Source organism: Nomascus leucogenys, chromosome 4, assembly GCF_006542625.1.
Source record: "Nomascus leucogenys isolate Asia chromosome 4, Asia_NLE_v1, whole genome shotgun sequence".
NCBI lineage: Eukaryota > Metazoa > Chordata > Mammalia > Primates > Hylobatidae > Nomascus > Nomascus leucogenys.
This window is the reverse complement of record NC_044384.1, coordinates 93,616,510-93,641,100: the sequence shown is the minus strand read 5'-3', so window position 1 is coordinate 93,641,100 and position 24,591 is coordinate 93,616,510. Positions and strand designations below refer to the sequence as shown.

Genomic DNA, 24,591 nt, shown 5'->3' with positions numbered 1-24,591 from the left:
TGAGGGTGCCTGGCCACCACCATTACCCTGACAGTATACCCACTATTTATTTATTTATTTATTCATTTATTTATTTATTGTTTACCCTTTTGAAGATTGCTCTTCTCCCTTTAACTTAGAGGAAATTGGCATGGAAACTTGTTTGATCTGGAATTTCTGATAATCAGTAGGTAGTAACTCCGTAATCAATAGCACTTCAAAACAACAACCAAATAACAGGATAGCTAATCCAAAAAATTCAGTCATGGTCAAGGACTTCCAGCTCAGGAAATGTCTGGTCCCATGGGGTGAATTCCTTGGATAACCAAGTTCTGTGCAGGGCCTGGAGTTTTATGCAGACCATTGCTCCTTGATTCACCACAGGACCTCAAAAGGAGGGCTGGCTTCATGACCACATGACCTGTGTGCTCAGAAGGGCCCTGTACTTGGTTTATTGCTCTGCTGTTGCTATCTTGAAGTTCTTAATTTTTTTTCTTTTTTGGCACTGGGGAGTTGCAGTTTCAAACAGCACTTATTTATTGTCTCACAGTTTCTGTGGGCCAGGAGTCCAGCCATGGCTTAAGACCAGGTCCTCTGCTCCGGGTCTCACGAGACTGTAAGGAAGGTGCCATCTAGGGTGTGTTTTCATCTGAGTGCCTAACTAAGGAAAAATCTACTTCATTCAGATTCATTCAGGTTCATTCAGGTTTTTAAAAGAATCCATTTCCGTGTGATTGTCTCACTGACAGGTCCCAGCTTTTTACTAGCTGTTGCTTGGAGGCTAACCTCAGGTTTTAGAGGCTACGCTCATATCTCTGCCATGAGGCCTTCTGCATAGGCAGTTCATAACATGGCTGCCTGTTTCCTCACAGCCAGCAAGAGAATCTGTCTCTTGTCTGCTAAAGTGGAGTTTCATGTATCATAATATGGTCATGGGAGTAATAGCCCATCACCTCTGCCATTTTTCTATTGGTTAGAATAAAGGCACAGGTTTTCCCCACACTCAGGAAGAACCCATGATATAAAGGCTTTCAGTAAAGGAGACGACAAACAGAATATGGAATGATCAGAATTACTCTTATGACTCAGACCAAGAGCATCAGCATTCATTACCTATGAATTTATTGGAAATTCAAATTCTCCTGTTTCACCCCAGGCCTGTTAAATCAGAAACTTTAAAAGTGAGCCCAGCATTCTGTGGTTTAACAGGTCCTTCAGGTGATTCTGACACCTGCTAAATTTTGAGAACCACTGGTCTAGAGGCAGGCAGGTCTTGCTCCCCTAGGAGTTAAGTTTGATGTATCTTCTGGTAATACTGAGAAATGAGCTGGGAAATGGTTCCAAAATCAGATTATCCTCCCCAGGATTAACAAGACTCATACTTGCAAAAGAGAGTGAAGAAGAGAAACTAAAAAAAGCAAGAGGCTGTGTGTGAAGCTAGATTCAAACAGTTAAAGACAGCAACACATGGCAAAGGATGGAATTTGAGGAAGTGGGTAGTGAAAGCCATTCTTGAGCTAAATTACAAGAAAACACAGTGAATTTGTATCTGTTTCTTGTATTTAGGGGCCTGGCTTAAACGTTAGTGATACATTTGGGGAGTAGAAAATGGATGTTGGTGTGAAGTTCTTCAGTTTTGGACAAGGAACCCTGTATTTTCATTTTTCTCTGAGCCCCATGAATTATGTAGACAGTCCTGCTTCGAAGTTATTATTTATACAATTCATTACAGAGAAAGTCCTTGGGAACCTTAACTTTGAGTGAGGATTGCTTGAATCAGTTTTTCTTATCAGCCACTCCCTGATACTCTTTGTTTTTTCCAGGTTAGATGATCGAGTTTTATTATGACTGAATCTGCAACTGCAAAATTGATTCTGATTGATTAATTTAATTAATTAAATTCTGATGATTTCTCTCTGATGGTTTGGGTGTGGGCTCTTAAAGAGGGTCTTTTGTTGCAAGAGGATATAACAATAATCAGGTTAATTAAAAAAATAAAGCTCTCACCCTTTCAGTTTTGAGTGGCATGCCATGCACCCCTTATCAGCATGTGAGTATGCTTTTCATGTGGTTGTGGTTGGGTTTCATTAAGTGTAATTTGGCATGTGTTCAACCAGCATTCAGGTGGCTCTCGGTGGGTGGCTGGGGAGACACCAAGATGCAGATAGCTCAGTCACTCCCCAACAAGCGATTTCAGTTCTGGAGTGAGGTGGGAGGCCAAGGAACTCACACATAAATGCTGGTGGGAGTGAAGCGCCACCAGCTGTAGAATCTGGTGTCAGAATGATGAGCCAGGAGTTATTCCACAGGAGGATGGGTGAAGGTCTTCCCATCAAAAGGATAGAGAACACATGAAGAGGTCTAGGGGCTCAGGACAAGATGTAGTCCAGGAACAAGGAGTCTTTGAGCCTGCAGTATGGTGGGTGGGAGTGGCAAGAGTGGAAAGCAGATTGGATGGGGGTTATGTAGGTTCTGAGGTGCTGTATGTTTAAGGAGCTGACTGTGTGCAGTGGGGACCCTGGTGAATTTGGAAGCACAGAGGTACCTGACAAGAAAGATGGTTCTGGGGTTATGTGAACAGTGATTCAGCTTCAAGGCTGCCAGACAAAAATGTTTATTGGGAGGGTGTAGAAAAGGGTTTGCCAAAAGAGTTAGGTAAGGATAGAATTGACACATTGTGGAAACTATACCAAGAGTTTAAGAGGAGGAGTCCAGGATAGTGCCCGTGTTTGTAGCTTGGGGTCCTGGTAGAATGGGAGCTGGCTATGGAGTATCTTTGGTGGAGAATGGGTATAGGGAAATGGAGAGAGAGAGAAAAAGTTGCAGGGGGTGCAGGAGATGGATAGCTGCAGAGAAGGCAAGGGCAGGGGAAGTGGAAACAAATGGCAATGAGATTCCTGGAAGGTGCTAGCCAGGGGCATGGCATGGCATGTTCTGTTAAGCAAGGGAAGGACTAGAAAGGGGCCATGATTTTGGCTGGTCACTTCTCCTCCTCACAAGAGGACGCATTAGCGTCACGGCTTACTCTTAAGAATGACTGACGTGTCAGAATAGCAAACATGAAAATGATTGATAACACCCAGCATTGGTGAGATTTGCAGGGATAACTAACTGGCCTCTTAAATCTATAGATAGGAATGTAAACAGAAACAAACTTTTTATAGGGAAAAGATGTCTAGGACATAATGATTAATGAAAAGAAAAAAATTTCTACCTATTGAATAACATGAATTCAGGCAGCAAACACACATGCATGTATACACATACACACGTGCACACACGTATACACACACACACACACAATCTGGTAGGCTGTATACTACCAGGTTAGCAGGTTGTTACCTCTTGGATGCAGTCACTCCTTTTTATCGTCTATATTTGTGAAATGATTTCTTTCAATTTTTGAGACAGGGTCTTACTCTGTTGCCCAGGCTGGAGTGCAGTGGCGTGACCTCAGCTCTCTGCAACTTTCACTTCCCGGGCTCAAGTGATCCTCTAACCTCAGTCTCCTGAGTAGCTGGGACTACAGGAGTGAGCCACCATGCTTGGCTAATTTTTTTTTTTTTTTTTTTTTTGGTAGAGAGGGAGTTTCACCATGTTGCCCAGGCTGGTCTTGAACTCTTGAGCTCAAAGCAATCCTCCTGCCTCGGCCTCCCAAAAGTGCTGGGGTTACAGGAGTGAGCCACTGCACCCGGCCATTATTATGGAAAATTTTAGGCATGTACAAAAGTAGAGACAGTGGTATCTTACATGCTCCTGAACCCATGATCCAGTGACATCCATTAACAGCATTTTGGAATCATATTTCATCTGTTCTTGTCCTCAAGTGTTTTGAAGCAAATTTCAGCATTACATCCTCTCACTCTTAAATATCTCAGTATGGTTCTCTAATAGTTGAAGACTCCATTTACATTTATATAAGGAGCATAATTTACACTCGTGTAACCCAGAGGAATGACCAAGCCTGTGCTTCTCTCCCCAGATAGCAAAGCCATTGTGGATGGGAACCTGAAGCTCATCTTGGGTCTGGTGTGGACGCTGATCCTCCACTACTCCATCTCCATGCCCGTGTGGGAGGATGAAGGGGATGATGATGCCAAGAAGCAGACGCCAAAGCAGAGGCTGCTGGGGTGGATTCAGAACAAGATCCCCTACTTGCCCATCACCAACTTTAACCAGAACTGGCAAGACGGCAAAGCCCTGGGAGCCCTGGTAGACAGCTGTGCTCCAGGTAAGTGCCCAGGGCTGCCTAAACCATCTGTCCAGGATGGGGGTGTGTGGGTCCCAAACATTCTGGTTTTCAATGGCAATGCTATCTTTGCTTTGATCAGCGTATTTCTCCAGGTCTTAGCCCATCATAAGACAGCTAAGGAAACTAAAACTGGCTCTGTGTACCCTTCCAAGGGCAGATTTTCTAGGTATATCCCATAGACATGTTTGGGCATCAAGTTGAGTCTTTTATCCAAATTCCAATGAAGGAGTTGGTGCTTAGAAGCAAGACTTGGGTTTAGCTTCCAGACTCCAAAATCCTGGGTCTTCCCACATTGGTGCTCAGTTTCTCGTTGGATTTGGAGAAACATTTGGTCCTATTAAGTGGCTTGGCATGAAAATCTAAAAACTTCCATGGAGTGGAAAGTACCCATTTTTATTAACCACTGGTTTGACTATATATGGCATTCTCCACCCTTTTCTTTCTGTGTTGCTGTGAAATAGCATTTGGTCAGGATCCAGTTGGAGCCTTTTCCACCCTTGATGGGCTGCTCATTTCTTAGTGGTTGAGTGTATATGAAGGTTGTAATTATTCTCACTGGAGGGTTTAGATTGATGGTAGAGTTTGCTGGTACACACTCAGTAGAAAGACTAGAGTCAGAGTTTACACACACCCCCTAAAGTTGATTTTAATTAAAAAAAAAAAAAGGTATTAATCATATTTTCCATTTACTGTGTATTCTGTATTTACTGGGCACATTAGTATTTAGTTAGTTAGCGGTTCTTGACATATTCAAAGCAGAACTAGTGTCAGTTGGGTATGGGAGGGCTGAAGGCCTCATTCTTACTTGAGAGCCTATAAGTTGGTGTCATCCAGGAAAAATTCAAAGTGCAGCATTAATTGATTTCCTAATATCCTCTTCTTTACTTCCATTTAAGGACACATTTTAGGATACCTCTTTCCAATTTAAACCTGGGAGTTTTTGCTCTAGTCCTTTACCTCATGTGCTTACAAAGGCTTTTAAGATAATTCTAGGTTTGTGCCTTTGAGCAAGTGGATTTTTGAATCACACAGGATGCTGCTATTCTAGATTTTTTAGATATATCCAGGAATAGAGTAAAAAAAAAAAAATCCCTCCTGCATAAAGGCACCGGGCTTTTCCCAAGCTTTGTTTATTTTTTAACACCACTCCTTCAAGGAATGGATAATCCTCATCTTTATGCAAGAACATAGCACCCGGAGGAGAAGTCTCAGTCATGGAGGATAGTTTACACCCTGGCACACTCATACCTGTGATACTTTTTGCCTGTTAAATATATGATTCGCTCAGATTTTAGGAAAAAAATCATTCTCTGAACTAAAAGAACAAATGGGGTTAGTTCAGGCACATGGTTTCCTTTAATCTCTCTGGTCAACTAATGTTAAAATAATCTTTTGTGTTCTGTTAACAGGTCTGTGCCCAGACTGGGAATCCTGGGACCCGCAGAAGCCTGTGGATAATGCACGAGAAGCCATGCAGCAGGCAGATGACTGGCTGGGTGTCCCACAGGTACGCACAGCATGCCAGGCCGCGTGCGGCTGCCCCCACCCACTAGCTGTTTCTATGGATGCCTTCCTGGGTCAGGCAGCCCGACCTTCTTGGCACTGTGACTTCAGACAGCATTGCCTGTGATGCTCTCTCATCTTCCTCAGTTTACCCATAATCATAGTAGGTTCTCATTGACTCAGGTGCTTATAGATCTTAGTGTGTTGGTTTAATGTAGATCATCCAGAAATTTTCATGTCACTCTTCTTTGTCACACACTGGCTAATTTTCTAGTATTTCTTCTCTAAATATTTTGAAGACTACCTTTAAACCCCAGACTACAAATATGGACCCTAACTATTAGGTTGAGCCATAAGAAATTGATAGTATTTGACCATTTCTCAATCTACATTTTAAAAGGTAATTTTAATCCAATAGCTTAAGAAAAGGCACAGGACTTAAAACTTTTTTTTTTTTTTTTGAGATGGAATCTCGCTCTGTTGCCCGGGCTGGAGTGCAGTGGTGTGATCTCCACTCACTGCAACCTCCACCTCCCGGGTTCAAGCAATTCTCCTGCCTCAGCCTCCTGAGTAGCTGGGATTATAGGTGTGTGCCACCACACCTGGCTAATTTTTGTATTTTTAGTAGAGACAGGGTTTTACCATGTTGGTCAGGCTGGTCTCAAACTCCTGACCTCGTGATCTGCCCGCCTCAGCCTCCCAAAGTGCTGGGATTACAGGTGTGAGCCACTGCGCCTGGCCGACTTAAAACTTTTAAAAACATGTAAGCCAGGATAATCCACCATTAATGGAAACTGTGGAAGAATCTCTATCACCCATAATCCGATCACAGGAATATAACAAGAGGACTCAGAAATCAAGTAAGTCTTGGATACCATCTACAGTAGTCACATTGCTTAGTTGAAGTCTGATCTTCCTAGCTGGGAGGAAAACCAGTGTTTTCTTTCCAGAAACTCCCTCTAACAGTTAGGCACCATGAGTCCCATGTCCAAAGGCTAGCCAGGGAAGATTGCAGGTAGCCATTGCCATGAGACTGATGGCGTCACTATAGGCTGCATTGAGGTCTGAGTTCAGTGTATTTTGTAACAGGGTCCCTTGGAAGGTAGAACAACATGCCTGTTTCTTTGGTTTGGTTTTGGAGTCATGTCTCTCCTACATGGCTCATTGGTTTCTTGGCTCGTCCATCCTCAGGAAGTGGTGTGGTGTGTTTTTCATCTCCACTTAAACCTAAACCGTCTCCTTTTTACGTTCATGTGATGTTGGCATGGGTGAAGTTGTTGAAGGAGCTGCCGGGAAGAAATGCCAAATCGACACACATCCTACTTTTTATGGAATGTATTGAAGGCTACTGTTCAAACCCAAGTAGCTCTTTTGTTCCTGCAGGCTAATGGTCAGAATGTTTTCTGGTGCTTTTTATCACATGGGGAGGGAAGTTGGACACATCTGTTGTTCATTGCACATGGTTAACCTGGTCCATGAGACAGAGCCTCTGTTCATCCGAGGAAGTGTGATTTACCTCCTTAGCACCATTACTGGAGGCAGGGAGGACTCTGCATGCTGTTTAGGGCTGGGTCAGATGATGGTACTGAAACTGAGGTGATGGCACCTTCAGGGAAGTCACCTGTCCAGGATCGGTCTAGTCTTGTTCCTAAACTGAATATCAAGAGAAATTTACCCATTCCCTATTTTTTTTTTTTTTTTTGAGACGGAGTCTTGCCTCCGTCACACAGGCTGGAGTGCGGTGGCACGATCTCAGCTCACTGCAACCTCTGCCTCCTAGGTACAAGCGATTCTCCTGCCTCAGCCTCCCAAGTAGCTGGGACTGCAGGTGTATGCCACCATGCCTGGCTAATTTTGTATTTTTAGTAGAAACGGGGTTTCACCATGTTGGCCAGGCTTGTCTCAAACTCCTGACCTCATGATCTACCTGCCTCGGCCTCCCAAAGTGCTGGGATTACAGGCGTGAGCTACTGCGCCTGGCCTTTTTTTTTTTTTTTTTTTTTTAAGAGATGGCGTCTCACTCCTCTGTTACCCAGGCTGGAGTGCAGTGGCATGATCTCGGCTCACTGAAACCTCCACCTGGTGGGTTCAAACCATCCTCCTGCCTCAGCCTTCCTAGTAGCTGGGATTACAGGTGTCTGCCACCACACTGGGCTAATTTTTGTATTTTCAGTAGAGACTGGGTTTCACCATGTTGGCCAGGCTGGTCTCGAACTCCTGACCTCAAGTGATTTCTCTTGTCTTGGACTCCTAAAGCGATGGGATTACAGTCACGAGCCACCACGCCTGGCTTCCCTATTTTTTTAATGGCTCCTAATATATTCAGATCACATATCTAATATTTACATGTTTCTTATTTACCTTTTTTAATTAGTAGCATTAATACAGATACAGACCATGAATATACAAGCAAAGGAAAAAGCTGGTTAACCTGTGCACTTTTTTGTAACATGCTGTAATCCCATGTGTGCTTGTTTCTTCATTTTCCTGACTTGCTATAGCTTATCCTTTTATCATTTTTGAAAGGTTTGACCAGAGGAGTAAATGGACTTTTGGGGAATGGGGAGGACAATGAACTTTTGGAAGTTACATGCAGAATTTTTTGGAGAGGTGCCCCTAGCTTTCAAAGGAGTCTGCAATTTCTCAAAAATGGTTAAAAACACTGATATTGGTGTGTTGGTTTAATGTAATTTCACTTAATTGAGAAGCTGACTCAGTTTCTTAATATTTGTAGTGCTTGGTTTAAGAGGCATTTGCAAACACTTGAATAGCTGCAAAGTGATGTGTTCTGGCTGTTCATCCACCATGTCATTATCCTAGGTCATCACACCTGAAGAAATCATTCACCCGGATGTGGACGAGCACTCAGTTATGACTTACCTGTCCCAGTTCCCCAAAGCCAAGCTCAAGCCGGGGGCTCCTCTCAAACCCAAACTCAACCCGAAGAAAGCCAGGGCCTATGGCAGAGGTGAGTGCTGGTCCTCTGGTGTTGTATTGGAGACATGTTCTCTGGTGTTGGAGATGATTTCATGGCTTCAAGAGTGACGTTCTTAGAATCAAAAATAGATGGGTGTAATCCTCGAAGATACCCCAAGCCTCCTTTATAACACATTTTATGACTGTTTTATTCTGCCTTGTTTTCCTAAGGCTTTAAGAAATGTTTCTGCTTAGATGGAAAGGGCAAGTTTGCTGCTTGGTGATTTTAGTGCAGTAGCCCATTGCTCCCATTTTTCAGAAGAGGAATCGCGGGGTAGGGAGTCAGGGGAGTTTGGTCTTGCCCCAGATCACCACAGTCAGTGATGGGGGTGGGCTATCTGGCTGCTGATTCATTTCTCCTTCTGTTACGCTAAGGCTGCCTCAGATTTCCAGCCGGAGTAGGAGCTATTGTTAACCCCTGGCAGATACTTCCTTGCTAAGACATCCTGTTTATGACTGCAAGGCAGCTGCGGAACACCATTCTGCTCAGAACATTATAGTGGGTAGAAGCCATTTCAAGGCATTTGGTGTTGTGCTTGGCGCCTGACTTCAAGCACACTAGCTTTGTGAAGAGAACAGTTACATGGCTGCGAAGTGTGGTTTCTGGTGAAGATCAACACGGCCAGATACAACTAACACCTTTTCTATGGGGGAGGGGAAGGAGTGCATTTTATTTCTCATTTTTCATAATTAAGAAAATATCGGCCGGGTGTGGTGGTTCACGCCTATAATCCCAGCACTTTGGGAGGCCAAGGCGGGCATATCACCTGAGGTCAGGAGTTGGAGACCAGCCTGGCCAACATGGTGAAACCCTGTCTCTACAAAAAATACAAAAATTAGCCAGGCATGGTGGTGCCTGTAATCCCAGCTATTCAGGAGGCTGAGGCAGGAGAATCGCTTGAACCCAGGAGGCAGAGGTTGCAGTGAGCCGAGATCTTGCCACTGCACTCCAGCCTGGGTGACAGAGTGCGTGAGCCTCCGTCTCAAAAAAAAAAAAAAAAAAAGAAAGAAAGTGTTATCCCAGTGGGATAATAGTTATACACACAGTATTCTGTATATCTTCTCCCAGAATTGACAGTTGTTACCCTTCTAGCTTAATAATTTTCTCTTGCCTTTTGTGTGTGTTTGCATATGTGTTCATGTGTATGATTGCTGAATTATTTGAAAATAAGTTGCAAGCATGGTAACAGTTCTGTGCTCAGTACATCACTAAGCTTCTCCTAAGAATAGGATATCCTCTTGCATAACCACAGTATTCATTGCCACATGTAAGAAAATTAACAATAGTTTCATATAATCTAATATTCAGTTTGTGTTGGAATTTCTCTATTGTCCTAAGATTGTCTTTTATAGTTGTTGCTGTTTTACAAACTAAGATCTGATTAAGGTTCACTTACTACATTTGTTTGTTATTTCTCTTTAGACTCTTTTCATGCTAAATAATTTCCCCAAACTTTTTTTTTTTTTAAACGACACTGACTTTCTGAATAGTTAAGGGCATGTGTCTTGTAGGATGTTCCTTCCCTACAAATGTTCCCTTTGAATAAACTATTTTCCTGCTTGGTATCAGCTTAGTCTTTTTTGTTTCTTTTTTTTTTTGAGACAGAGTCTCGCTCTGTCGCCCCAGCTGAAATGCAGTGGCACGATCTCAGCTCACTGCAACCTCTGCCTCCTGGGTTCAAGCGATTCTCCTGCCTCAGCCTCCCAAGTAGCTGGGATTACAGGCATCCACCACCATGCCTGGCTAATTTTTGTATTTTTAGTAGAGATGGGGTTTCACCGTGTTGGCCAGGCTGGTCTCCAACTCCTGGCCTCAGGTGATCTGCCCGGCTTGGCCTCCCAATCCGCTTATTCTTAAGACAACACATGGCTAGGGCAGTGGTGTTGACCATGTGCTGTTCTCACCTCAGTGGCCGGGTCTTCTCATCTGACTTTTTGGAAATGATTTAGACTGGCAGATAGTTCTGGAACAAACCCCTGACCATTTGAGGTTCTGTTTGCAGTGGGTTGTGAGGTCTGTGACATCACTTGTGTTATGTAGGGACTAGGGACTTCAAAGCCCTCCTCCCATTCACAGTCACTTGAAGGCTGGCATGTCTTCCTTTCCTTAAAAGTGCTTTCTTTGACGGGGCTTGGTGGCTCACACCTGTAATCCTAGCACTTTGGGAGGCCGAGGCAGGCAGATCACGAGGTCAGAAGATTGAGACCACCCTGGCTAACAAGGTGAAACCCCACCTCTACTAAAAATACAAAAATTAGCTTGGCATGGTGGTACAAGCCTGTAGTCCCAGCTACTCGGGAGGCTGAGGCAGGAGAATTGCTTGAACCTGGGAGGCGGAGGTTGCAGTGAGCCGAGATCGTGCCACTGCACTCAGCCTGGGCGACAGAGCGAGACTCCGTCTCAAAAAAAAAAAAGTGCTTTCTTTAAGGCATACCACAGGTGGTGGCTGGAATGAGGAACCTCTGACTTTAAAGATTATGCTTCCTTAATGGCAAAACAGTTGCAAACAACCAATTAAATCCTTTGTCAACCAGATTGGTCAAATGGACTGAATCTAATCAAGGCATAATGTATGTTTGTAATAACCTTATCACTGGCCATCCGGCTTCCCTGTTGTTAATGTGAGACGGTTTCCTTTCACGGTGCTATTTTCTAGAAAATGATCACTTGTTATGGTTCAGGAATGTGGCTGGTCATTGCCATTTCCTTCATCTGCCTCTTAGCAACTGTGGTGCACTTGTGGAGGAAACACACCCTTTTTAAAAAAAAATTTTTTTTAATATGTGAGCTTTTTGCATTTTTTTAATTGTGGGGAAATATCCGTAACATAAAATTCACTATTTTAACCATTTTGAAGTGTGGCATTAAGTGTATTCACGTTGTTGTGCAACAGCCACTGCAATCCATCTCCAGAACTTTTTCAACTTCCCAAACTGAAACTCCATACTCATTAAACAATAGCGCCCCATTCTCCCCTCCCCTCTGCTTCTGGTAACCTTTATTCTACTCCGTGTCTCTATGAATTTGCTTATTCTAGGGACCTCCTAGAAGTGAAATCATATGCTGTCTGTTAGGTACTTCCTAGAAGTAGAATCATATGCTGTCTTTTTTTCTCTGGCTTACTTCACTTGTCATATGTTTTCAGGGTTCACCCATGTTGTAGCATGTTAGAATTTCATTCCTTTTTAAGGCTGAATAATATTCCTTTGTATGTGTATATCACATTTTGCTTACCCATTCGTCTGCTGATAGACATTTGGGTTGCTACATTCTTTTGGCTATTGTGAATAATGCTGCTATGAAAACATGGGTGTACAAGTGCTGTTTGAGACCCCGCTTTCAATTCTTTTAGGGATATACCCAGAAGTGGAATTGGTGGATCATATAGTAATCCTATATTCAGCTTATTTTTCAGGATGAAGTGGCCTCACTGCTTTTTAAAGTAGGAAGACAAAATGGTCATATTAGGTGACAGGGTCACAAGGCCACATGGGTGGGGCTGTGAGATATTGTCCTTGTCATGTGGTGAGATGAAAGCCGGGGTCAGTTTTGGTCTTCTCTGTGTGACCACATTGCTTCATTTCTGCCACCTGAGCCCAGGAAGAGAGACCGTTTTATCTTCTAGTTTCTAAAAGATTTGAAAGTGTTGTTTTATTTTTTATTTCCTGGTTGTTTAATAGATGCCAGTTGCCAGCCAGTTAGCATTTGTTGATCCATTCACTGACCCCCACCTTGCTTAGCTCCAGTGGGTTGAAAGGAGAGAGGGCGGGGGTGAGGTGGACCTCCAGCCACAAACAGATCTTTGTGGTGGGCTTCCTTGCAGGGTTAGCTATGTGAAAAGCATTTGTCCATGAGCTAATCAGAAACCTTTGTAAAAATCTAGTTCTCTATGAAGCATTTACTGTAGAGCAATCCTTAAGCACCCTTCTATCTGAGTAATCAGAGGGGTACCAGTTGTCTCCTTTCATGGTAAGCAAAGCTCTGCAGGAGTTTACAGAGTGGGGCTGTGGTTCAGCTTTCTAACCAGCCATGGTTAGCCACAGGTGACCAACCCAAGCCCAGACCTTTGACAAGCTGCAGAGTAAGTTGTTTCTTAGGCTGCTGGAGTCAGAGAAAGTGGGACTTTTAGTATTTTAGGTGCATATTTATTTACTTACTTATTTTTGTTGTTGTCGTTTTGAGATAGTCTCACTCTCTCGGTGTGGAGTGTCGTGATGCCATCACGGCTAACTGCAGCCTTGACCTTCTGGGCTCAAGTGATTCTCCCTCCTCAGCTTCTATAGTAGCTGGGGCCACAGGTGTGCACCACCATCTCCAGCTTATTTTTTAAAATATTTTAGTTTGAGACCAGCCTGGCCATGTTGCCCAGACTGGTCTCAAAATCCTGAGCTCAAGCAATCCCCCTGCCTTGGCCCCCTAAAGTGCTGGGATTACAGGCATGAGCCACCATGCTTGGCTATGAGCCACCATGCTTGGCTATTAGGTGTATGTTTAAATCCATTTGCTTATATCAGTTACATAACTTGACTGTTATGTAAATCTTAAGCAAAAGAAAAATATATGAAATAAAAATTGAAACTCACTTTCCAACTGCCAATCTCATTCCTGCCTTCAAAGTTTGAGGTATTTATTTCTAGCCTTTTTTCTATGCTGAGTTAAACTGTATATCTTCTTTGCTTTGCATTTCTTACTGAGCAGTATGGGAAGGCTACCTTTTAAAATTTATTTATAATTCTTTATAATTTTTACCTTTCTTTTTGGGCAGAAAGATTATCTTATTATATAACAGTCTACGGCCATTTTTTCTTAAACTAAATTATTGGGAAATGAATAGAAATCCAGAGTATAGTAACAAATGACCTAGTGTCTTTAACAGATTGGTAGCAGGGAAAACGAAGTGATGGAGAGACAGCCGGACATTAAATGAGACCTAAGAGACTTAGCAACCGTTTGTAATATGTGACCTTATTTGGATCCTATTCAAACTGATGGTTAAAAAAATTCATGATAGCCGGGCGTGGTGGCTCACGCCTGTAATCCCAGTACTTTGGGAAGCTGAGTGGGGCGGATCACGAGATGAGGAGATCGAGATCATCCTGGCCAACGTGGTGAAACCCCATCTTTACCAAAAACTACAAAAATTAGCTGGGCATGGCGGTGCATGCCTGTAATCCCAGCTACTTGGGAGGCTGAGGCAGGAAAATAGCTTGAACCTGGGAGGCAGAGGTTGCAGTGAGCCGAGATGGCGCCACTGCACTCCAGCCTGGTGACAGAGCTAGACTCTGTCTCAAACAAACAAACAAACAAAAAATTCATGATAAAGCAGCAGCTCAAGTTGCTGTAAGAAATTCATGATATTTGTAAGATAATTGAAAATTTGAACACTGAATATTTGACATTAAGGAATTTTTTTTTAATGTGGTATCAATATTATGGGTACTTTGCAAGTATCTTTTAAGGATACATAGTGATTGTGGATTAAAAATCTGAGGTGTAGGATTTGTGTCAAAATAATATAGGAAGGGGAGGAGGCGGGAGTGAAGGTGAAACAAGACCAGCTGTGAGTTGATAGTTGTTGAAGCTGGGTACAGGAGGTCCACTGTGCAGTGCTCTCTACATCTGTGTTTGGAATTCTTTTTCTTTTTTTTTTGAGACGGAGTCTCACTCTGTCGCCCAGGCTGGAGTGCAGTGGCACGATCTCAGCCCACTGCAACCTCTGCTGCCTGGGTTCAAGTGCTTCTCCTGCCTCAGCCTGCCAAGTAGCTGGGATTACAGGCGCCTACCACCACGCTCGGCTAATTTTGTAGTTTTAGTAGAGACGGGGTTTCACCATCTTGGCCAGGGTGGTCTTGAACTCCTGACCTCGTGACCCACCTGCCTCGGCCTCCCAAAGTGTTGGGATTACAGGTGTGAGCCACTGCACCCAGCCTTTTTTTGAGACAGAGTTTCGCTCTTGTTGGCCAGGCTGGAGTGCAATGGCACGATCTCGGCTCCTGGATTCAAGCAATTCTCCTGCCTCAGCCTCCCAAGTAGCTGGGATTACAGGCATGCACCACCACACCCTGCCAATTTTGTATTTTTAGTAGAGACAGGGTTACACCATGTTGGTCAGGCTGGTCTTGAACTGCTGACCTCAGGTGATCTGCCCACGTTGGCCTCCAAAGTGCTGGGATTACAGGTGTGAGCCACGGTGCTCAGCCTTTTTTTTTTTTTTTTGAACCGAAGTTTCACTTTTGTTGCACAGGTTGGAGTGCAATGGTATGATCTTGGCTCACTGCAACCCCCGCCTCTGCCTCCTGGGTTCAAGGGATTCTCCTGCCTCAGCCTCCTGAGTAGCTGAGATTACAGGTGACCACTATCACACCTGGCTAATTTTTGTATTTTTATTTTATTTTATTTTATTTTATTTTATTTTATTTTATTTTATTTATTTATTTTTTTGAGACGGAGTCTCGCTCTGTCGCCCAGGCTGGAGTGCAGTGGCGCAATCTCGGCTCACTGCAAGCTCCGCCTCCCGGGTTCATGCCATTCTCCTGCCTCAGCCTCTCCGAGTAGCTGGGACTACAGGCGCCCGCCACCACGCCTGGCTAATTTTTTGTATTTTTAGTAGAGACGGGGTTTCACCGTGGTCTCGATCTCCTGACCTCGTGATCCGCCCGCCTCGGCCTCCCAAAGTGCTGGGATTACAAGTGTGAGCCACCGTGCCCGGCCAATTTTTGTATTTTTAGTAGAGACGGAGTTTCACCATGTTGGCCAGGCTGGTCTCGAACCCCTGACCTCAGGTAATCCACCTGCCTCGGCCTCCCAAAGTGCTAGAATTATAGGTGTGAGCCACCGTGCCCAGCCTAGTTTGGAATTCTTCATAATAAAAAGCTTTTTAAAAAGGTAATATTTGAACTTCTGCTCCTGGGAAGATGGAATAGGACTTTGCCTAATTCTTTCTGCTAACTACAACTAAAACCCCTGGGCTATACATAAGGAAAACATAGGGAGCCTCTGAAAAAGGACGAGGTGGACTAACCAGGGATCTTGGGACTCGAGGAATGACACAGTACTGAGTTCCTTGGGTTTACTTTGCTTTATATATCCCAGACTTGAAGCCAGAGAAAGAAGCCGACAACCTGAAGATGCCAGTGGGCACAAACACAGAAAGTGCCAACAAAAGCTCCCCTGTCCAGCCAGAAGAGCAGGAAAGGGCAGCCCAGTGAGGCGGAAAACTTAAAGAATCACTGCTCTAATCCAGGTCCACACCAGAGAAAAAACTATGCAGCCCCACACTTAGACCCGCAGAGGTGAATGGGGAGCCTAGGCTTTGACAGCAGTCTAGCAATAAGGAAGCCACTCCCCAGGCCATGGAGGAGCAGTAATGAGCCCCCCAGTCTTGAGCATCAGTGGAGGTTGAATGGAGAGCCTAGACTTCTTCCCCCACTGTTAGTAACAAGGTGTGTACCCTTCCCTCCCCTGCCAGAGTGGTATCATAAAACGCCAGCTACAACAGAACATTTACAGAAGACCCAGAGTCTCATTACATGATACCCCAAATATCCAGTTTCAAAAAAAAAAAATCACTTGTCATACCAAGAACCAGGAAGATCTCAAACTGAATGAAAAAGACAGTTGATGCCAACACTGAGGTGATAGAGATGTTAGAATCTTACGACAAAAATTTTAAAGCAGCCATTAAAAAAGGCTTCAATAGCCAGGCGTGGTGGCTCATGCTTGTAATCCCAGCACTTTGGGAGGCCAAGGTAGGCGGATCACCTGAGGTCAGGAATTCGATACCAGCCTGACCGACGTGATGAAACCCCGTCTCTGCTGAAAATACAAAAAATTAGCCAGATGAGGTGGTGGGCACCTGTAATCCCGCTACTCGGGAGGCTGAGGCAGGAGAATCGCTTGAAACTGGGAGGTGGAGGTTGCAGTGAGCCGAGGTCATGCCGTTGCACTCCAGCCTGGGCAAGAAGAGTGAGACTCCATCTCAAAAAAAAAAAAAGGCTTCGGTAAGCAATTAAGAACAATCATGAAAAAAATGAAAAAATTAAAAATCTCAACAAAAAAATACAATGTCCCAGCAAAATAATAATAAACATTTAGGAGATAAAAAGAACCAAATGGACATTTTAGAATTGGAAATTGCAGTAACTGAAATAAAAACTTATTGGATAAGCGCAATAGCAGGGTGGAAGGACAGAGAAAAGAATCCTTGAACTGGACAACAATTGGTTGTTTTGTTTTGAGATGGAGTTTTGCTCTTGTCGCCCAGGCTAGAGTACAGTGGCACGATCTTGGCTTACTGCAACCTCTGCCTCCTGGGTTCAAGCTATTCTCCTGCCTCAGCCTCCCTAGTAGCTGGGATTACAGATGCCCACCACCACTTCTGGCAAATTTTTATATTTTTAGTAGAGGCGTAGTTTCACCCTGTTGGCCTGGCTGGTCTTGAACTCCTGACCTTAGGTGATCCACCTTAGATGATCCAAAGTGCTGGGATTACAGGTGTGAGCCACTGCACCCGGCCTCTGTAAGCTTTTTTCTGTGTTTAAAACTTTTAATTTCATTTTTGTACTTTTAAAACTTTTTTTTTTTAAACACACACATTAGTCTAGGCTTACACAGGGTCAGGATCATCATTATCACTATCTTCCACCTCCACATCCTGTCCCACTGTCCCACTGGTAGGTCGTCAGGAGCAGTAATGTGTGGAACTGCCGTCTCCTATAATAACAATGCCTTCTTCTAGAATATTTCCTGAAGGACTTGCTTGAGACTGCTTTGCAGTTAACTTAATTTTTAAATAGAAGATGCACACTCTAAAATATAATGATAAAAAGTATAGTATGTTAAATACATAAACCAGTAGCATTGTCATTTATCATCAAGTGTTATGTATTGAACATAATTGTCCGTGCTATATATGTTTCTATGGCCGGTAGCGCAGTGGGTTTGTTTATACCAGCATCACCACAAATACATGGGTAATGCGATGCGTTACTGCGACGTCAGTAGGCAACAGGAATTTTTTGGCTCTATTTATAATCTTATGGGACCATCATTGTATGTGTGGACTATTTTTGACTGAAACTTCATTATGTAGCATATGACTATATTAGCAAATAAAATTGAGCTGTATATAATGAAGAAGTACGCATCATAACCAAGTGGGGTTTATTCCAGGGAGGCAAGGCCTGGTTCACTATTAGAAAATCAGTCAACAGCCAGGCATGGTGGCTCACGCCTATAATCCCAGCACTTTGGGAGGCCGAGGCGGACGGATCACCTAAAGTCAGGAGTTTGAGACCAGCCTGACCAACATGGAGAAACCCCATCTCTACTAAAAATACAAAATTAGCCAGGTGTGGTGGCACATGCCTATAATCCCAGCTACTCAGGAGGCTGAGGCAGGAGAATCACTTGAACTTGAGAGGTGGAGGTTGCAGTGAGCCGAGATCACACCATTGCACTCCAGCCTGGGCAACAAGAGCGAAACTCTGTCTCAAAAAAAAAAAAAAAAAAAAAAAAATTTCAGTCAACATAATCCTACCATATTAACAGACTAACAAAGAATTACATGTTCATATCAATTGATGCAGAAAAGGCATTTGACAAAATTCAACAGCCATCCATGATAAGAATTCAAAAAAAAGAAGAATGGGGGAACTTTCTCAACTTGAAATAGAGTGGCTACTACAAGAAACCTACAGCTAACATTATGATTAATAGACTGAATGTGTTCTCCTAAGAGAAACAAGGCAAGGATGGCTGTTCTGACCACTCTTATTCAACATAATGCTAGAAGTTTTAGCCAGTGCAGTCAGGTAAGAAAAGGAAATAAAAGACATGCATATTGGAAAGTAAGAAATAATACTGTCCCTATTTGCAGATGCAGATGATTGTCTATGTAGAAAATCCCAAAGAATCCGTGGGGCGAGAGAAAACTCAAATACACCCCCTTAAATAAGTGAGTTGAGCAAGGTCACAGTATACAAGATCAATATGTAGAAATCAATTATGTTTCTATATAATTTAATGAACAAACGGACACAAAAGTTAAAAATAGCATATCCTGTTTATAATTGCGTTAAAAAAGTATAAATGTAATAAAACATATATAGGACTTAAATGCTGAAAACTACAAAAACACTGATAAATAAAAGAGACCTAAATAAATGGAGCTATATAATGTTTTCATGGATTGTAAAAGTCAAATAGTGGGCTGGGCGCAGTGGCTCATGCCTGTAATCCCAGCACTTTGGGAGGCCGAGGTGGGTGATCAAGACCATCCTGGCTAACATGGTGAAATCCTGTCTCTACTAAAAATATAAAAAATTAGCTGGGCGTGGTGGCGGGCGCCTGTAGTCCCAGCTACTCGGGAGGCTGAGGCAGGAGAATGGCGTGAACCCTGGAGGCGGAGCTTGCAGTGAGCCGAGATTGTGCCACTGCACTCCAGCCTGGGCGACAGAGCGAGACTCCGTCTCAAAAAAAAAAAAAAAAAGTCAAATAGTAAAGATACCACCTCTCTTTAAATTGTCATTCAGGTTTGATGCAATTGCTGTCAAAATCCCAGCAAGAGTTTTTGCAGATAGCAAGAAGATTATTATTTTAAAACCTATATGGAAAGGCAAAGGAATTAAAGTAGCAAAAACAATTTTGAGAAAGAAGTACAACATGGAGGAATCAGCCTTCCTGATTTCAAGACTTACTGTATAGCTACAGAAGTCAATATTTTGTGGTATTGGTCAAAGGATAGACATTATAGATCAATGAAACAGAACTGCAGCCCCACACAAATATGCACAACTGATTATTGACAAAGGTGCAAAGATAAGTCATTGGAGGAAAAACCTTTTCGGCACCTGGTGGCAGAGAAATTGAACATCCCTAGGCAAAACAAAACAAAAACAAACCCCAAACAAAAAAACAAAAAACCCATATAACTATAAAACTTTGAGAAAAAAACATAGAAGAGAATCTTTGAGATCTAGGGCTAGGCAGATAGTTCTTAGATTTGACACCAAAAACATGATCCATTAAAAAAAATAAGTTGGACTTCATCAAAATTAAAAACTTTTTAACGTTTTAAGAGGGATGGTCTGTCTCAAAGACTCAACATTGTACGTGGTGGTTGGTCTTTATGTGCTGTTGAGGGTTTTCTTGCATTGAAGGGTGCACTCCTGGGTCACCCACTGTCCTGCAAGACAAGCTGTCTTAGCCCTCACCCTATAAAAGCCACCCGGACACCGTCTCAAACAGAACTCAAAATGTTGCTGAGACTGGGATCTGGGGGCTAGATTTTACTTTTACAAACAATTTAAAACCTTTTACAGTTAAGAGGATGAATATACAGGCTAAAGACTGGGAGAAAAAATTTGCAAACCGTATGTCCAACAGAACACTAATATCTAGAGCATGTAAAAAGAACTCTCAAATCTCAGTCGTTAAAAAACAGACAAACATTTAACCAAACAACCCAATAAGAAAATGGGCAAAAGACATAAACAGTTTCCGCTGAAGAGAACGTCCGTATGACAAAAAAACACATAGAAATTTGTTCAGTATCATTAACCATGAGAAAAATGCAAATTAATCCTAGTAAACACTATCAGAACGGCTAAAATAAAAAGTATTAATACTGATAACACTAAATGAGGAACGGATGCAGAGAAACTGAATCTGGATCACTCACTCATACATTGCTGGTGGGAATGTAGAATGGTGTAGCTACTTTGGAACACTGTTTGGTAGTTTCTTAATAAAGAAATAGGCAGGGCACAGTGACTCCCTTCTGTAATCCCAGCACTTTGGGAGGCTGAGGCCGGAGGATCACTTGAGCCCAGGAGTTTGAGACCAGCCTGGGCAACATAGGGAGATTGCATCTCTACAAATAATTTTTAAAAATTATACAGGTGTGGTGGTATGCACCTGTGGTCCCAGCTACTCAGGAGATTGAGGCAGGAGGATTGCCTGAGCCTGGGAGGTCGAGGTTGCAGTGAGCCATGATTGTGCCACTGTGCTCCAGCCTGGGCTACAGAGTGAGACTTGGTCTCAAAACAAAAACAAAAACAAAACCTCAAAAAACAGTACATGCAACTACCATATGGCCCAACAATTGCACTCCTTGGCATTTATCCCAGAGGAATGAAAACTTACTGTTTAGGAGAGCCACTGTTTTTCCTTCTATATTCTCACAGCTAAACAAAAAAAAACTTTTCTCATCTTCTCTACTATTCCTCTCAATATATCACTTCTGGTCACCAAAATCTATGGATTTCCACCCTTCATACTGACCAGTTCTCCAATTTTATGTGGACAACAAGTAGGTGTCCTATAATCAGTTCCCTTCAATTCTGACACTATCTACCTGAAGTTAGTGCAGACCCCATTAAGGGCTCAGTCCCTCAAAACTGCCCCTGACTTCAGGGGCCAGTCAGAAGTGGTGGGTCCTCAGGCAACCCACAACTTCTGTCCAGGTTTGCTGCAAATCAGAAGTTCCCATTACCCCTTCCTCATGTTACGTTATTTGCTAGAGTGGCTCACAGAACTCAGGGAAACACTTACCTTTAGCAGTTGTGTAGTGAACGATATGATAGAGGATACAGATGATGCCCCAGATGAAGAGGTGCACGGGGCAAAGTTTAGAGGGGTTTTGAACACAGGAGCGTCTGTCCCCATGAAGTTGGGGTGGGCCGTCCTCTTGGCACATGGATGTGTTCACCAACCCAGAAGCTCTCCCAACTCCATACTTCAGTGATGTGAAGGCTAAGTCAGGTAGGCATGATTGACATTAACTGAGACTACAGTTCCTCTCTCTTCCCTGTAGGATGATAGTGGGGCCGAAAGTTCTAAGCTTCTGATCATGACTTGGTCTTTCTGTTGATTAGCCACATCCTGAAAGCTATCCGGGAGCCCACTAAGAGTTGCCTCATTAGAACAGAAGATGCTCTTGTCACCAAGGACATTCCAAGGGGTTTAGGAACTCTGGAACCAGGGGCAGAGACCTATATATATATAATTTCTTACTATTTTATACTTATGTTCACACACACACATGCCCCTATGCACAGATGTTTACAGCGGCTTTACTGGTAAGAGACAACTAGAAACAACCCAGATGTTCTTCAGTGGGCGAATGGTTAAATTGTGGTACATCTATACCACGGAATATTAGCTACTCAGCAATAAAAAGGAAAAAAACCATTGATAGAAGCAACAACCTGGGTGAACCTGTAGACAATTATATGTAGTGAAAAAGGCCAGTCCTAAAAGGTTACATAGTTATGATTCCATTGATGTGGCATTACCGCAATAATAAAATTACAGTGTGGAGAACAGGTTAGTGGTTATCAGGGCTAAGGGGAGTGTGGCTGTGGTTATGCAACGGCAGCAGGAGGGCTCCCTGTGCTAAAGGGAATGTTCTCTATTTTGATTGTATCAACGTCAATACCCTGGTTGTGAGATGGAGTCATAGCTTTTTACCGTGTTACCACTGGGGAAACTATTTTGAGATGGAGTCATGCTCTGTTGCCTAGGGTGCGATCTGGGCTCACTGCAACCTCCACCTCCCCGGTTCAAGCAATTCTCCTGCCTCAGCCTCCCGAGTAGCTGGGATTACAGGCATGTGCCACCATGCCCGGCTCATTGTTGTATTTTTAGTAGAGATGGGGTTTCACCATGTTGGCCAGGCTGGTCTTGAACGCCTGACTTCAGGTGATCCACCTGCCTCAGCTTCCCAAAGTGCTGGCATTATAGGCATGAGCCACCGCTCCCAGCAAGGGCATTGTTTCTTACACCTACAGGTAAAATCTGTCTCGGTGAATTTGCTCAATCATCTTAAAATAAAAAGGTTAATTAAAAAAAGATTGAATGTAATTTTTTAAAATGTCAGGCAATACAATAAATGCTGTTCAATGAGAAATAAGCTCTGCTCCTCCCTGCTGCGTTGCTTCCATCAAGGCAAGCTCTGCTACTACTTACTAACCACATTATTTCCACAATTTTATATAGACTCCTGACTGAGGTTCTCTGAATATCAAAATTGGATATTATTCAATAACATGGACAAAATTAAGGCTTTCAACCTGCCTGATTTTCCTTGTCAAGGCAGTTTGTCCCCATTTCCCACATGGGATCTACAGGGCTGGGTCCCGTCTCTCAGTTCCCTGAAAGAGATGCAGTGGGCAATGGCTCATGACACACCCTCACCCGGCTTCTAACGTGTCTGTGTAAACCTGTGGCAGGAATCGAGCCCACTGGAAACATGGTGAAGCAGCCAGCCAAGTTCACTGTGGACACCATCAGTGCCGGGCAAGGAGACGTGATGGTGTTTGTTGAGGACCCAGAAGGGAACAAAGAGGAGGTATGTTGGAGGATGCTGCCTCTCCTTTCCAGCACCTCATAGAGCTTTTGGGGCTTGTAATGAGGCCAGGGACTGTGCCTCCATTTTCCTCATTTCAGCTCACAACCAAAAGTGTTTTTTTACCGAAAGGATACTGAGGCTTATAGCTGTTAAAGTAACCTGCCCAAGAGCTGAGCCTTGAAATCAAATTTAAATTGATTGCCAGGGACACAGTGTTTAATGAAATAAAGGATACTTTGGATTTAGCAAAGGTGCCTTGTCAGTTGAGATTGATTGATTGATTGATTGATTGATTGAGACAGAGTTTCACTCCTGTTGCCCGGGTTGGAGTGCAGTGGCACAATCTTGGCTCACGGCAACCTTCACCTCCCAGGTTCAGGCGATTCTCCTGCCTCAGCCCGGCTAATTTTTGTATCCCGAGTAGCTGGGATTACAGGAACCTGCCACCACTCCTGGCTAATTTTTGTATTTTTAGTAGAGACAGAGTTTTACCACATTGGTCAGGCTGGTCTTGAACTCCTGACCTCAGGTGATTCACCTGCCTTGGCCTCCCAAACTGCTGGGATTACAGGTGTGAGCCACCGCGCCCAGCCTCAGTTGAGGTTTTATATACTGATGGCAAGAATAATAAGATAGTCTTGCCCTGCTCTCTTCCCACATTGGCCATTCTTTGGTTTCTCCCTCAGAGCCTTTGCACATGCTGTTCCTTCTGTCACTTATTTTCGTAGGACCATATTTTATTCTTGGCATTTAGCATAATTTGCAATTCTAAGTTTACTGATGGATGGTCCGTTTCCCCCACTGGGGCAGGGATTGTGCCTGACTTGCTCATGTTTTATTTTTAGTACCTAACACTGGGCCCGGCATTTCATAAGCTTTCAGTGAACTATTGAGCGGATAAAGGTTTAAGTTTCTTGCTTCATATTCTCTCTTACCTAGAGAGTGCCAGCCTGACACTGGACACTGGAGAGTCCTGACTCTGTTATGCCTCTGCGCTGCGTGGTTTTGTTTCTGTGACTTCAAGCAGCTTCTCTCTCGGGGCGTTGTGCAAGAGGGATAGGAGCTCGCCAGCACCTTCAGTGTTCCCGACCTGGCAGCTCCTGCAGAACCCCTGCTGACACAGCATGCTCCTTACACCCGGCACCTTTTCTAACTGTTGCCCACCTTCCCTCCTAGGCACAAGTGACCCCTGACAGCGACAAGAACAAGACATACTCTGTGGAATATCTGCCCAAGGTCACCGGGCTACACAAAGTAAGATGAAGCAGTATGGCCGTGGCTTGGGCTACTCTGGGGCTAGGAGAAGAAAGATAGCCCAGAAAGAAGAGTGTTTTTCTTAAGTGAATTTCTGATTTTCCTTTCTGATTATAGAAGGATCTATGCTCATCATAGAAAATTGGAATCATTAGGATTCCCTCGACTAGCTAGGATGAGTTGTTTGCAATGTCGTAAGATTTTTCCAACTCCATCTAGGTAACTAATGGTTGCAGCTGTGTGTCTGGAGTATAGATGCTGTGGTGACTACACTAT

The 24,591-nt window shown here is 43.5% G+C and overlaps 1 protein-coding gene across 3 annotated transcripts in view; it reads left to right on the top strand.

The window, feature by feature from the left end:
* Positions 1-24,591, top strand: part of FLNB (filamin B) — a 166,377-nt gene that overhangs the window by 64,870 nt on the left and 76,916 nt on the right. For all 3 annotated transcript variants that reach the window (XM_030811548.1, XM_030811546.1, XM_030811547.1), the window contains exons 2-6: positions 3,962-4,210; positions 5,641-5,738; positions 8,555-8,702; positions 22,943-23,061; positions 24,238-24,315. In XM_030811548.1, coding sequence (XP_030667408.1) covers positions 3,962-4,210; positions 5,641-5,738; positions 8,555-8,702; positions 22,943-23,061; positions 24,238-24,315 — 692 coding nt within the window. The remainder of the gene's footprint in view (positions 1-3,961; positions 4,211-5,640; positions 5,739-8,554; positions 8,703-22,942; positions 23,062-24,237; positions 24,316-24,591) is intronic.